A 15,867-nucleotide genomic window follows, 5' to 3' on the forward strand; every position below is an offset into this window, starting at 1 on the left:
GCGTCCCTCTGTTCTCCTGTGTCCTCCCGATGTCCCCTGTGATTTTCCCACATGCTTTGCTGAGTTCTCCCTCACCACCAGTCCCTCTTTGTCTCATTATCTATTTGTGTATTTAGTCCCTGCCCTATTTGGCGTCTGTTGCCTTTCTGGTGTATATCCTTCGTTCATGCTGCTACTTAAGAGCAGCTCTGAGACATGTCTGCTAGCCAGCCTAAAGCTTCATTTAGGCTTCATTGCACGATGCTGTCGCTTGCCCTCAAAATAACTGCTATCTGTTAATGCAACGCATTGCATCTTGAAGAAAAGAAACACAAAGAAAACAATATTTTTATTGAATGTGTTGTCAGTATGTTTTTATTGCTTTTCTCAGAGGTGCACTTGATCTGCACTTTGTAGCCCTTGTTCAAACCAGAATAAAGTAGGCTAAATGCAATGTTTGCAAACTGAATGCAATACTTATAATAAGCAAGTTCCTGGTGGCACTGATGTGTGATGTAACAGTGACTCCAAAAAGTCCTTGCGGTCTTGTTTCCATTGAGGTCCTTGTGATTGTGTGCATGTCTGTATAAGGGTATGCTTCAGTACAATGAACACAGTAGAGTGTAACTCCTTCTTTTATAAAGACACTTTATTACCTTATACATACATCTCTGGATATAATAATTAGTTATACAATACCAATACGTCAAAAATAATAACTGTTGTTGTAATATATCATATAAAACTAAGCAGATATACTACTCTGAAACTCTTAAAAACATAAATGTTTTGTTGATATATATGTATATTATACTTCCCGTTTTGTATTATCTGTCACCAACATCTTAAAAATCACAGAGAGAAGAGGTTATACAGTGTGGATCTGAGAGTAAACGTCTGTCTGCGCTCGCGTGCGTGTTAGCTTTGAATTGTGAAGTCCTCACATAGGTAGAAAGATAATGCTTTTCACAGGCCTCCACCTTTCAAAGCTGATTAAGGATTATGACTTAGGTTTAGGGTTAGATTATGTACTGTATGTGAGTTCATGTGAAAGTGCACATACATATGTATCGTATGCCTGAGTGTGTGCCTGTGTTATATTCATTACATCCATATATCCTTCTATCTAGTTGGGAACAACACTTTACTTCCTCTCTGACACAATCTGAGGGTAATGTCTTGATAGTAAAACTACTTGAGCTTTAAAAGTCTACACTCAGGGGCATGCCGATATCTGACTTAAGAGTTTGTAATACACGATGCGTATCCAAGTACAAATCAAGTTTTAGGCCTAAGTCAGTTCAGCGCTGACAATGCAGCTGCGCTTGGCAGGATCTGGGTCATAGTCTATAGGAAAATTGGCCCCAACTCGGATTTTAAAATGCTAATAAGCTTTAAGCTTTGGCTGGACTGATGAGGGTTCTGTTCCCTTCACACTTTGAATTTTGATGCACTGGCTCACCCCCAAAAGTCATATTGTGACTTATTGACCAAATGTTAAACTGTGACTTGTTTTGACGGTCTGACAAAAAACGTCATAACGGATGACGGCTCCAATCAAGCGTATTGGAGCCACGGAAGGCACCGCCGAGCGCGCTTAGGCGAGCGAGTCGCCGTGCCGAACGTTGGGAAGTCCGCTTGAGCAGACTCAGTGCCGTCCAGGTTATGTCCCGATAGGGACAGAATCGTCAATCATATATACCCCATAAGTCAACATGTGACTTTTTTGCACACCTCAAGTCACTGACGTTTGGTCACAATATGACTTTTGGGGGTGAGACAGTGTTGGGTGAGACTGTGTGTTAATTGTGTAATAAAGATGGACCATAATGGACCCGTAACGGTCCAACTTTACATTTCGAATAAAGAAAGACATCAACCTTTTTCAACCTTTTTCAACCATTGTTCTTCACTAATGTTCATCGTAATATGCCACCATTTTTGTCTTCTTACTCTGTGTCTCAGAGGAGGACTGTGGACAGTTCAGAAACCCGCCTACAAGTGACATCATCGAGGGTGAATCCAAGCTAATAGAAACTGCAGGCTTTCTATTCCTCGAAAGTTAGCATGCTATTATAGAAGCCATTGTTCTCGCGTTAAAATTGTAATCTTGTTTGGGAAAAAAAACTTGCCTAACGATGTTGTCACTTGTAGGCGGGTTTCTGAAGTATCCACAGCCCTATCAAAGATAGGTTGAAAAAGGGTGAAGTCGTCCTTTAACATTGAGGATTTTGTTCGATTCATCTGGTGGTGTGATAGCCAGCACCTCAGTATTCCAACAGTTTGTTTTATGTTACATGTTTAAGTATTTTGTTTAACATTGTGCTCAGAGAGAGTATTAGACTGAACCGTCACCAGATCCTTCAAAACAAACCCTAAATACTCTGCCCTCTTAGAAAAATAAACTATTCTTTACTTAATAAGTATAGCATGAGACCTGTTGTCCTCAACTAGACACATGGATGCCTTGAAGATGACATACACACACACATACACGCACGCACACACGGTATGAGGACTTTGACACAAGGTCTCGGGTGACTAGAACACTGTTGGTAAAGGATTCACCCTTCACAAAAAGCGAAACATCAGCAAAAACTTTCCCCTAAAATAATGTTCAGATGTTAATACGGCTCTGCATGTATAATTTCATTCAACACCTTGAATTACAGATCCTGTATTGAGCACATTTTGTGAAGTTACACAGTAACAAAGTATATGGCAAATAATCAATTTTCATTATACATAGAGCACTAATACTGTAAGACAGTGGTTCTCAAACTTTTTCATATCAAGGACCCCCAACTAAATATGCATTTGGCTGCGGACCCCCATTTGAAAATATGTTGTGCTAAGGACCCCATACAAGATTTGTGTTAAAATGTTTCAAAAATATTCAAAATTGTTCAAATTGTTCAAGTTTTTTGAAAATAGCAGATCTATAAGCTCACAATGTGTCGCTCTGCGACACGTTGAGAGATTGTGAATCAGCTATTTTCAAATAGCAGATGTACAGTATATGGGTAAAAGTGGTTCAACTGATTCTGATGCTACAGTATATTCACTCATTTTGCTGGGGACCCCCGGGGAACCCCATCAAGGACCCCTGGGGATCCCCGGACCCCACTTTGAGAACCACTGCTGTATGAGAGGAGGCAGCCTGTGTCCTCCTTAGAACCCTCCTCAGGACCCGTCTCCTCTCCTCGTGTCCTTTCTCTCTCTCCACTGTACTGTCCAATAAAGCAGAATGCCCAAGAAATCATCTTTGAATGAATACTACAAGAGAGAGGGAGAACTGACCATATTCACAGGCCATGAGAGGAAAGAATCACATACTGTATGTGCACTAATTAGTTACATTTCATTACCGTCTTACAAAAGGATTTCATTACATGTTTTCATTACAAAACTGCCACCCTAAAAATTAATTGAGATGAATGATTCATTGACCATAATGTGAATGTACTTTTTTTCATTACAGTAGTTTTGTATGTTGTTTCAAATGTCATCCTAAACTAACTTGGAATAAATTAAAACCCTCCACCTGCAGTAATTACATGGAAATATCAGCAGAAAACCTGTTCTTTATGTCCCTTAATGTGCTCTCTCTCTCTCCCTCACTCTCTCTCTCTCTCATTCGCTCTCTCTCATTCGCTCTCTCTCTCTCTCTCTCTCTCTCTCTCTCTCTCTCTCTCTCTCTCTCTCTCTCTCTCTCTCCCTCTCCCTCTCCCTCTCTCTCATTCTCTCTCTCTCTTGCTGTCTCTCGCTCTCAGAAGAGGTAGAACTATTTTGTTGGCAACAGAGATTTTCATGTTTGTCGGTTTCTCTTTGTGCAGAACGCCATCCATCATCCCGTCTTCAAAGTTTTCCCCTTTCATCTCTGTGTCCATCATACAGTACTTGGGTCTTAGTTTATCGGGGGCGATGGGGTCTCTGGTGTGTGCATGGTCTCTCTGGGGAAGGCTGTGGTCTCTCAGGCAGGGTCTCTTGGGGTGTATGGTCTCCAGTGGTGGACAGTAACAAAGTACATTTTTTGAGTATTTGTATTTTTGGATACTTCAGACTTTCACTCCACTACTATTTCAAAGACAAATATTGTACTTTGGACGGCACTACTATTTCTAGGAAGGGGGAAAAAGTACATTATGAATTAACCACTTAAGCCCTATATTTCAAGTAGTGAAAATAACAGATTTGCCAAGTTTGGGACGTACTGTATTGTGAGCTTGTAGATTTGTTATTTTCACTTTTTTGAACATTTCTGGAAAATCTTATTTTAATACAGTCAGCAATGCATTGATATTAAAAAAGAAAATGTACTTTGTAATTTGTAATTTGTAATGTTTAAGTATTTTTTAAAGCATGTTCTTTTGAATACTTGAGTATTTTTTAAATCAAGTACTCCAGCACTTTAACTCAAGTACAAATCTGACAGAGTAACTTTCTCTTGTAATTGAGTAATATTTGACCAGGAGTATCTATACTTGAGTTAGTACTTTGTCCACCGCTCATGGGCTCTCTGAGGGTGTGTGTTCTCTCTGTGATAAATGGTCTCTCTGGGGGTGTGCGTGTGGTCGCTCTTGGTGTGTGTTGTGTCTCTGCGATGGGGGTCTCTCTGGCGGGATGGTCTGTGTGTGTGTGTGTGTGTGTGTGTGCGTGTGCGTGTGTACTGTGCAGCATGTGATCAGGAGGCTTGTTGTGGTCAGGAGGCATCATAGCTGAAAGACAAGAACAACACAGTCATGTCACTCACAGTGTGTGTGTGTGTGTGTGTGTGTGTGTGTGTGTGTGTGTGTGTGTGTGTGTGTGTGTGTGTGTGTGTGTGTGTGTGTGTGTGTGTGTGTGTGTGTGTGTGTGTGTGTGTGTGTGTGTGTGTGTGTGTGTGCGCACGCTCTATGGAGTGTCAGCAGAATGAGGACCCTCCTCTCCAGGTGAAGCCTGTAGCTGATTTATTCTCCCATTAACGACTTGCTTTATCATTAAATATGAATGTCCTGCTCCCATCATGCCATCAGTCAGCCTACAGGCCACAGCAGAGGGACTGAGGTTATGACCCCACCTTCCACACATACACACACGCACGCACGCACGCACGCACGCACGCACACACACACACACACACACACACACACACACACACACAAACACACAAACACACTCACACTGATACACGTGAGTACTGTACAGTACATTATGTACACAGGCATGATAAATACATACTGTAGGTGCGCCCTCCCAATTTGAACCACTTAAACCCTACATACTTCATTGACTCAATGGAGTCTGTACTTTTCTCTAAAGTGTCTCTATATTATACTACAGTATATAAAGAAACACTTTTTTTCATTTCACAAATCATAAAGAAACACATTACACACTATCTTACAAAACATGTTAACTTGGCGCTGTCTAGAAAATGCTGTCAAAAACGTTTAACCATCTTGGCTCTCTGGCTCATACATTTTCTCTTGTAAATTAAAAAATAATTCTGTGATCTGCCACTCTCTGATTCCAGAGCAGACCGTCAGAATGGATTACAAACTCATAAATAATTATGCACTGGTATAATGTTCTCCACTCCTTCCCTGCAGTACCGTCATTTTGTTATTTCATGTACTGTATTAACATTATTTTATGTACAATGAACTGCATGCAGTGAGCCTCAGTAACAAGTAACAATCTACAGTGTATTTCTACTATACAGTTCTGTGAAAAACACAAATATGCTGTGGAACAATATAGATTTCAGGCAGAAAAGCCATCAGCTACATGAGCCCGCCTTCACTGTGCATACAGCACTCGTTGATTCTATGGAAGCATATTGATAGCAGATACACTCTGTGCAATGAATGTCAAGGGGTGTACAGTATGTGTGTGTGTGTGTGTGTGTGTGTGTGTGTGTGTGTGTGTGTGTGTGTGTGTGTGTGTGTGTGTGTGTGTGTGTGTGTGTGCGTGCGCGTGTGCGTGAACTCACCTGTCCCAATGGTTTACACTCCTACATGGATGGGTACAGCACCCTGCAGATATCAGTGCTGTGAAAGAAATCACACAGACAAAATCAATAGACTAAATCAATACAGATGATCGGTCATCAAAGTAACAGTTACTGTAGGACTCCCCAGTTCAATATAAGTCAGATTCATAGGTACTGGTTGTCAGTATAGTGCTAGTGGAAGAACATGAGTCTAAATGATGAAGGTGTGTAATAATGGGTTACGCTGCATTTCATGACATGAACCCACTCAACGACGCTTGCTCCTCTCAGCGCGTTACGCCTGTGGGCATGTCGCAGGTGCACTTAGTGGGTGTGTCCCACTTGTGATTTACAGACATCTGACAGAACTGACCGCTGTATGGAAATAGCACATTTAATCTAGTGATCGCTGGTGTGAAATCAATCCCTATTGGGCAACTAACTATACGTGGTCTATTTTGTGCCTAAAATGTATAGATTATGTACAATCAAGCTGTAATAGACGGATGCAGAGCCTCTCTGTTTCTCTTGGCCGCCTGTCAAGCGCTGCTGCTGTGGACGGCTGCTGCAATGACAGTGGGAGTGCTGGACCTCTGTCTTGTGCGCCGGATCACAGCTACCCTATGGCGATATATTAATGTCTGCATTTAAGACAATACAAACATGATCCACCTATAGTATTAATAACCAGAACCGTCGTTTTGTGCTGATGAACTATTTTGTGGATTTAGTGACACACACGCACGCACACGCACACACACACACACACACACACACACACACACACACACACACACACACACACACACACACACACACACACCACTCCAGATGGTTCAAGGCGGCAGCTGTCCCCAGCAGCAGTGCTTGACAGGCAGCCAAGAGAAACATACCGGCTCGATGTCCATTTATTACAGCTTGATTGTACACAATCTATACAGTTTTGTCACAACATAGACCACGAATTTGCTCTATGGTGATTAATTTTCTCAACTACAACTTCTAGATTAAGACCTTGCTATCGATATTCTCGACTGCAGCAGTCCAGTTAAGCTGTCCATCTGAGGTGGTGTCGAGTTTCACACAATGCGGAAACGGTTGCTACATAGAGATTGGCTGTCGCCCAGCTATAAGTACGCTTCTAATTTGCATAATATTGAGCAGAACTGTAGCAGAACTTTTTTTGACGCCTCATCGCGCTTGCCCCATCTGTTCTGTGCCGCTCCCAATCCCAAGATCCTTTGCGCTACCATTCCACGTGCTTTCACCTTTAGCATAAGTATACGGCAAATACTGAGTCATTTGTTTGTGTGTGTGTGTGTGTGTGTGTGTGTGTGTGTGTGTGTGTGTGTGTGTGTGTGTGTGTGTGTGTGTGCGTGCGTGCGTGTGTGTGTGTTGGCCTGTGCACCTCTCTGTGTACACAGGCCAACACACACGCGCGCGCACACACACCATCAGGCCAGCACATAATGGTCAGGGTGAGGCCAGGGTGACCCTGATACAAACACGTTCACACACGCTTCGCACGCACGCACGCACGCACGCACGCGCACGTGCACGTGCACGCACGCACACACACACACACACACACACACACACACACACACACACACACACACACACACACACACACACACACACACACACACACACACACACACACACACACACACACAATAACACTCATTTTGAATTGTGTTCCACTCATCCAAGAGACAGTAGAAAGATTATATTACCCCACCTCTTTCTTTCTCTCTCTCTCTCTGTCTCTCTCTCTCTCTCTCTCTCTCTCTCCCCCCATCCCTCACTTAAGTTAAAGTCACACCATATCTGGGTGGCAGCACTTCCTGTTATATGTCTTCCACTCCTTCCTGAGCTTTAGTGACAGTTACCATAGATATATGTCTGTACTGTATACCTGCCTTCCTGTCTGCCAGTGTGTGTGTGTGTGTGTGTGTGTGTGTGTGTGTGTGTGTGTGTGTGTGTGTGTGTGTGTGTGTGTGTGTGTGTGTGTGTGTGTGTGTGTGTGTGTGTGTGTGTGTGTGTGTGTGTGTGTGTCTCTTTCTCTCTCTCGCTGAATGAATGAACTAATTCATGAGTTTTAATTGCAGTGTCTTATGTAACGCATCCCTTGCGGGATTACAGAGCACCAAAAACGCAATTATATTATAAAACATTACATCCATTTCTCAATAATTGATAGCTGTACACCAGTGTTGTTTTTGTCGACTAAAACTATGACGAAAAATGTTAGTCGACTACCTTTTTTCACTGACGATAACTGAATAAAAACAAAATAAAAACTAAGCTACGATGACTAAAACTACTGTAAGACTAAATATATTGACAATTTCGTCAACAAATAAAAACTAGAATGTTCTGGAGTAGTGGAGAAGAGATCCGGTAGAACTAAAAGACAAGTCATTTTATTGTTTGTTTGGTTGCGCTCAGGTGTTGCGCTCTGAAAATAGCAGATCTACAAGCTCACAACACGTTGCAGCGCAGTGTAGATCGGCTATTTTCTGCATGCAACCAAGTATAAAATCATTCATTGCGACGCCATCAAGGCCCGCCAAAATACATTTTAGTCGACTAAAACTATAGATTTAGTCAACTATAATCTTATGATATTTAGTCGATGCCAGTGCAAATGAAACTTTCTCTCCCTCTTCCTCTCATACTCCCTGTCACCTTCCTTGAAGTCCGAAGAACCGGTGGTTTTAAAAGCATTTTATTAGGCTACAAAAAAATATGAAAAAAAGACTGCGGCCTGTTGCGGTTACGGTTCAACTATGAGACATTTAAGTTGTATAAATTATCAAGATGATTTCACATAATGTGCAAAATATAGCTTAAACTGTGAATAGACAATAGGTAACCCTATAATTAGCTTAACACATCGGGTGCCAGCATTTTTTCATAACAACTTACCACGGGTGCCAGCATTCTCCCCATTGACTGCGCTTTGCTGTTTAAAGTTTCCGCGTGCGTTACAAGCAAATCCACGCAAAAAAAAGCATCGATTCATGTTCTGCCATGAGCCTGGCTACAGGCTGGAACCATAACATTCCCCTCGCGGGTTACAACGGGGGGGGGATCGCGCATGACCGGTTTTCCCCACAGGAAACAGATTCGGAGATATAGGCGTTTCAAAGTAGGAAATAGACAGGAAGCGGATGGGGGGAAAAAAATGTTTCCGGTGAGTGATCTGGCACTTCCTTCGCAGGATTACAATGGGTGCTCCCAGAGCTGCTCTAGCCCCGCCCGCGCGGAGAAAAACGAAAAAAACAAAAAGACTGAAATCACGGTTCAGACCGTGTTCGGCACCGAAGCTTCGGAACCGCCACTATGTAAACACACGGTTCAGACCGTGTTTGGCACCCGATGTGTTAATTACTGGCTGAACCAGTGTTACAAGCATCCAAGCATTTATAGTGGACATTTCATATTTTTACATTTATTACACACACTCACATTCCTCTCTCTTCTGTTACCATACAATCCATATTGTGCTATAAATATGACACGTGCACAGTGTCAAAGTGTTAGCACGCATATGGCAAGAGCAGCTGTTCAGGTATAGGAGCTGAGAAGAGACACTGGTCATTTATCAGCTCTCAAACACACAGCAGCCTCAATGTGTGTGTCTCTAATGAATATTATAATTAAAGACACTGACAACTTTTTGGAACAACATATCTCACTATCTCCACGCGTGCATGCACACATGCACTTGAACAAAGACCTAGACTGGAAGGACAACATAGAGGCTGTCTACAGCTAGGGACAGAGCAGGCTGTACTTCCAGAGGACGCTTAAGTCCTTTAATGTGTGTTGCAGGCTATTGAGGATGTTTCATCAGTCTGTGGTACCCAGCATTCTGTTCCATGTTGTGGCATACTGTGGAGGTGGCATCAAGGCATGGGAGCTGCACACGCTCAATAAGATCATAAGGAAGGCCAGCTCCATATAGGCCTAGAGCTGAACAGGCTGGGGGTAGTTTACTACAGCTGGGGCCAGACACATGAACGAGCGAAAACGAGACGTGGAGAGACCTTAGATAGTATGCGCTGGGTGAGCAACTCCATGCAAGTGAATGGGTTGGGATTTCCAGTTACCTCTCTATTATATGTGCAGTAGTTGCAGAGGGGAGGACAAGGGACAAACTCAACTCCATCCATGGAAAACCCCTCCTATCCACTCTATGAGCTACGGAAGAGGGCGAGAACTGTATGCCGAAGGCTCATTCTACCTAAGATTAAAACAAAGCGGTACAGACTCTCCTTTGTGCCAACAGCTATCAGACTATACACAATGTACTGTATGAGAACCCCCTCCTTTTGTCATCCATAAATCATGGGCTGTTCGTCCCGTTGTGGACTACTTAACAACCGTTTAAGAGTTTAACAGACTGCTAACAAACTAGTGTATGCGTGCGATGCTGTGGTGGTTTGTCTGCGTGTGAGTGAGTTCATGTGTGGTGAGGTGCAGGTTTGTTTGCGAGCAGTGGTGTAAAGTAACTAAGTACATCTACTCAAGTACTGTAGTAGTACAATTTCAAGGTACTTTTACTTTACTGGAGTATTTCCAATTGTCTATACTTTTACTTCTACTCCACTACAATTATTTGAAAACTTTAGTTTGCCGATATAAATTATTACATTATAAAACATACATGAACCACTTTAGCCCTATTTTATACCTAGGCTATTTGAAAATAGCCGATCTACAAGCTCACAACACGTCGCATCGCGACTCAAGTAACTTCGGACTTTTACTTTTACTTGTAGAGTACTTCTACATTGCAGTATTGATACTTTTACTTAAGTAAAACATTTGAGTTTTTGTGATTGCATGTTTGTATGGTTGAGACGGAGTAGTGTACTGTTGCAAATTTGTATTCATGCTCAGTACCGGTACTGTTAACAAACCTGCTTAAAAACGTATTTAATCAATCAATGCTCACACCCTTAATTTACCCCCATGGGGATTAATAAAGTGTACCTCATCGCTCTTTTGTACCTTCTCTACAGTATATCATGTTCTTAACTATCTCTGTTGTCCCTGTCCATGTCCTCCCGTCTTTCTTTCTCCCCTATCTCTGTTTCATCTCTTGCAGTCTTTCACCTTCCCACTCTCTCTCTCTCTCTCTCTCTCTCTCTCTCTCTCTCTCTCTCTCCTGTGTTGACCTGATCTCGCATCTGCTTGCATCCCTGAGGTCCTGTCGGAAAGAGAGAGAAAGAAGGACTAACATCCCAGGTCTCTGTTGGACCACAGCTGTGTGATCTGCTTCAATGTACTATGTGCGTGTTCTCTGTGTGTTCTCTGTTCTGTGTGTGTGTGTGTGTGTGTGTGTGTGTGTGTGTGTGTGTGTGTGTGTGTGTGTGTGTGTGTGTGTGTGTGTGTGTGTGTGTGTGTGTGTGTGTGTGTGTGTGTGTGTGTGTGTGTGTGTGTGTGTGTGTGTGTGTGTGTGTGTGTGTGTGTGTGTGCGTGCGTGCGTGCGTGCGTGCGTGCGTGCGTGCGTGCGTGCGTGTTTTATGCGCACGCATGAAACTGACTGTGTGTCTGTAATCCGTCACCTGTACACTTTCACTCCACTGCCACACGCTACATCTCCTATGCACAACTAAACTACAGTAGACATATTTAAAAACACGGGCCAGGGCTGGACTAGGGCTGGAGTTCTGGGGCCTGTGCAGGCCAGGGCTCTAGTTACTTCCTTGGCCTACTGGCAGCATGCACAAGATATTTGATCGGTCCAGTGGTTTGATCGGTCCAGACAGACAGACAGACAGACAGACAGGAAAAAGTGCATTTGTTTGTCACCACAGTCATTATTCCAATCTTCCTAGCACAATTTTGAGAGGAGAATGCCAAATTTGAACAAGCGTCTAACGCTAGGCATTATGCAAAGAAGACATGCTGCCTTCCGAAGGCTGTACTGAATAAGTGGGTATGATGCCAGACAAGAAGCTTGAAAATCCATACAGGTCTCCGTAGTTGGATCGGTTTCTCACCTGCATCAGCATGTGAATAGAATTGGTCCGAGACCACCTTCTCAAAAGGGTCTGGTGTGGTTGTTTTGATCCGCATCCTACTTTGATTCTTGTTTTCACACCTGCCTAAAGGAACCAATCCATGGGGGTAAATGCACTTGAGCTTAATTCGACCAGACTCAACGAGGCAGGTGTGAAAACGCCCTCAAATGCCTCAATGTGGCACATCAAGCAGAAAGTACAAAACCGATATAGCGTATTACTCGTGAACATACTGTATAAACAAATGCACACAATAGGCAGTGGACACAGAGAGACCCTGTGGCACCTTTTGCTGAAATTAATCTAATTTCCTTGATTTAACAACACACACGCACACGCACATACAGAAGGCAGAAGTTGAATATGCTGCATCTTTTCTGCATACATAACACGCAAATCAGACACGGGAAGGTGAGCGTGCATGTGTTAGTGTTGTTAATTTGTATTTGTCTTTTAATTAGCGGGATTTTGAGTTTATTTCAGTGTATCAATGTATCTTAAAGCATTGTGTGTGTGTGTGTGTGTGTGTGTGTGTGTGTGTGTGTGTGTGTGTGTGTGTGTGTGTGTGTGTGTGTGTGTGTGTGTGTGCGTGTGCGTGTGTGTGTGTATGCTTGCGTGCGTACGTACGTGCATGCACACACGTGCGTGTATTTTTTTGCATGTGTGTGTCGGTCCATCTAGTGCCCAGGTGAATATGAGGTCCATTAATATGTAAAATGCTCCTGTTTTGAAATAATGGCAGAAAAGAGCTTCAAAGCAGCATGGAAATCAGCTGCCAGAGAGCAGCTGTTGGCCTAGTTAACTACCCAGAACACACACACACACACACACACACACACACACACACACACACACACACACACACACACACACACACACACACACACACACACACAAACATGCACACATACAAGACACTTTTATACAGAGATCCCGCACACAGTGAAATCCTCAGAGTTAATTTCACTCTGAGAGTGCATAGAATGAATATTCTTTTCTCTGGAAAATGATTGTCTCTTTCTATACTGTTACTGTATCTCTAACTCAATCAATCGATCTATCGATCAATCAATCAATCAATCAATCAATCAACTTGTCTGTCTGTCTGTCTGTCCGTCCGTCCGTCCGTCCGTCCGTCATTACTAATGGGCTTGTTACACCAAGGGACATAATGCTTTTAGAAGCTTTATGTTAATAAATATCTGGCCATTGATAATTCCCTTTCCTTATTCACTCCAATAATATCTAACACATTTATGCCATTTACAATGAAGGATCAAAGATTTATTCAAAGGCTAATACAGCACAATCTCGAACGGTACAACATGAGTACAAAATGAGAAAGAGATTTGGGAATTCAGACAAATGATAACCACTGGATACAGCTTTTAGGAGACGCCCAGAGAGAATATTAATACAAGATATAAGCCTCTTAATTTTAAACACATTCATAGGATGTATTATACACCTGAAAGAATCAGTCATTTAAAAACTTTGTTATCTGCGCTCTGTCCTCGATGTAAAATTGAGATAGGTGATTTGATACATATGACCTGGGTGTGCCCAAAACTGGCACCTTGGTGGTCGGAAATAGAGAGTACGGCGTTCTTAAGGAGATTCTCCATATGGACTTTTGTCCCCATCCATGGCTTTACTTTGTCGATTTTACCTCACCAAGAGTAACTATTTTCTTTGGTATAGCCATGACACTGACAGCAGCAACAAATGCATAGCATTTAAATGGATAAGGGAGAAGCCACCCAATATATTACATTGGATAATTATTTTGGAACATTTGGCAACCATGTGTCGAATATTTCTAGACCAGATAAATAAGACATTCTTAAACTGTAGGTGGGCATTTGGCTAATGTCGCGGGGGGGCATTTAGGTGCACTGCATTGGTATATATTATACAGTATAAATAATAACATAACTGCTAGACTAGACAGCGATATCCTTGTTTGTTTTGTTGTAATTTCTTTGGTTTTGTTTTGTTGTTGTTTAGTTTTTTTGCTTTCTTGTTTGTCTTTGTCTTTTTTATAGAGCACGTGGACACAATTCAAAGTAAGGCAGGGCAATAGAAAAGAGCCGCATCCGTTGAGATCAATGGAGAAGTAGTGCCCTGTTCCATTCGGTTCCTCAAGCTATATTGTCTTTCTTCTCTTTTTTCTTACATTGGTGACTTGGGTATATAACATGTATTAATCCTCTGTTGTTTATACATAAACGTGGACTGCAGATGTGATTTAATGTAATATTTCTCATTAATAACTGTTCACAGAAAAAGTCGATAAAAATAATTGCACCAAAAGAAGCTTTATGTATAAAACCCCAGAATCAAACACACACAAGCAAACACACACGCGCGCACGCACACACACACACACACACACACACGAACAGAGAGCCTCTGGCGGCATAATAGTGTGTTCAGTTCAGTTTTGTTCAGTTTTGAGCACACACCCACATACTGCTTTCTCTGATTCTCTCTCTCCCTCACTCACTCTCTCTCTCTCTCTCTCTCTCTCTCTCTCTCTCTCTCTCTCTCTCTCTGTCTCTCTCTCTCTCTGTCTCTCTCTCTCCATCACACTCTCTCTCAATCACGCTCTCTCTCTCTCTCTCTCTCTCTCTCTCTCTCTCTCTCTCTCTCTCTCTCTCTCTCTCTCTCTCTCCATCTTTTCTCTTATTTCAATTCAGCACAAAATGCTTTGTTGGCATGACAGTGGAAAGATAATATTGCATTGGCATCAAAATACGAATGATCAACATTTTTAGACATTCAATCCGTGCCCCTTCCTTTTATCCGCGTTTGGTTCAATTTCTCTCTTTCTACCTTCTATACATAGTTAAACAGTCTCTTTTTCCGTATCTGTTTATCTCGTTTCATTCCTTTTAGTTTTTTTTTTCCCTTTTCCTTGGCCCCTCTCTCTCTCTCTCTCTCTCTCTCTCTCTCTCTCTCTCTCTCTCTCTCTCTCTCTCTCTCTCTCTCTCTCTCTCTCACTCTGGATGCGACTGATAATGTTAACACTGAGACAGATGCTTCTCTGTTGCAGTGTAGAGATCTATTGATGTACGTGGCTTGGGAGATCAGTACTCTCCACAGTCATTGGTTCTGCCTCCAACAGCAAGAAACATGCATCCTTGTGTTATCAATACGCACGCACGCACGCACGCACGCACGCACGCACGCACGCACACACACACACACACAGTCTATTTGTCCGTCTGTCTCCCTTTTTTCTCTCCTAACAGTACAGTGTGGCTTCCCTGTACTGTCTCTGATCTACAGTAAATGTGTCTTCTGTCTGGTTGGAGAGTATATGGCTAGATCTTCAGCAGTGCACCGGTTGGTCTCTGGATTGATATACCTTCTACATTCAGTGACCTTTGGTGACGGAACCAAAATGTCAAGTCCACGGGCAGTAACTAAGGATTATAAGATGAGTATGGGTCAGTGTCATCACATAGACATTTGAAAATGGCTGCACTGGGAGACAAGCAATGAAGTTGAAGGTTAATGAACCAAACCAAACCAAAATGTCATTCATAGCTGGATGGGTAGAGAGGTGTGTGACTTTGGAACATAAAGCATACGCTAGTTCCATTGATCCAAGCCGGAACACAATCGATTTATTGATCATTAAAATAAACATGCTCTGAAAATGCACATGGCCCACTCATCTGAGCACTTAAGTGGTCAGATGGGTGGGCCACGAACGCTTTAAAGATTTTCAAATGGTTCCTGATCCAGAAAAGGTTGAGAACTACTGATCTACTGCAAGACTCAAACTTGACAGAATGAATTGACAGACTCAAAGTATGTAGAATGTTGAGTGCACATTTTCCTAACAGCAGCATCCTCAAGACAGATTCT

At 42.5% G+C, this 15,867-nt stretch overlaps 1 protein-coding gene across 1 annotated transcript in view; it reads right to left on the reverse strand.

The window, feature by feature from the left end:
• Window positions 1-3,625: 3,625 nt before the first annotated feature.
• The window catches only part of ccdc85a (coiled-coil domain containing 85A), a 37,528-nt gene continuing 25,286 nt past the window's right edge, over window positions 3,626-15,867 (reverse strand). The window contains exons 3-4 of the mRNA XM_084075929.1: window positions 5,954-6,011; window positions 3,626-4,697 (exon numbers count right to left, since the gene is read on the reverse strand). Coding sequence (XP_083932055.1) covers window positions 4,682-4,697; window positions 5,954-6,011 — 74 coding nt within the window. The 3' untranslated portion in view covers window positions 3,626-4,681. The remainder of the gene's footprint in view (window positions 4,698-5,953; window positions 6,012-15,867) is intronic.

This window comes from Gymnoscopelus microlampas (genome assembly GCF_963454915.1).
Source record: "Gymnoscopelus microlampas genome assembly, chromosome: 13".
Taxonomy (NCBI): Eukaryota; Metazoa; Chordata; class Actinopteri; order Myctophiformes; family Myctophidae; genus Gymnoscopelus; species Gymnoscopelus microlampas.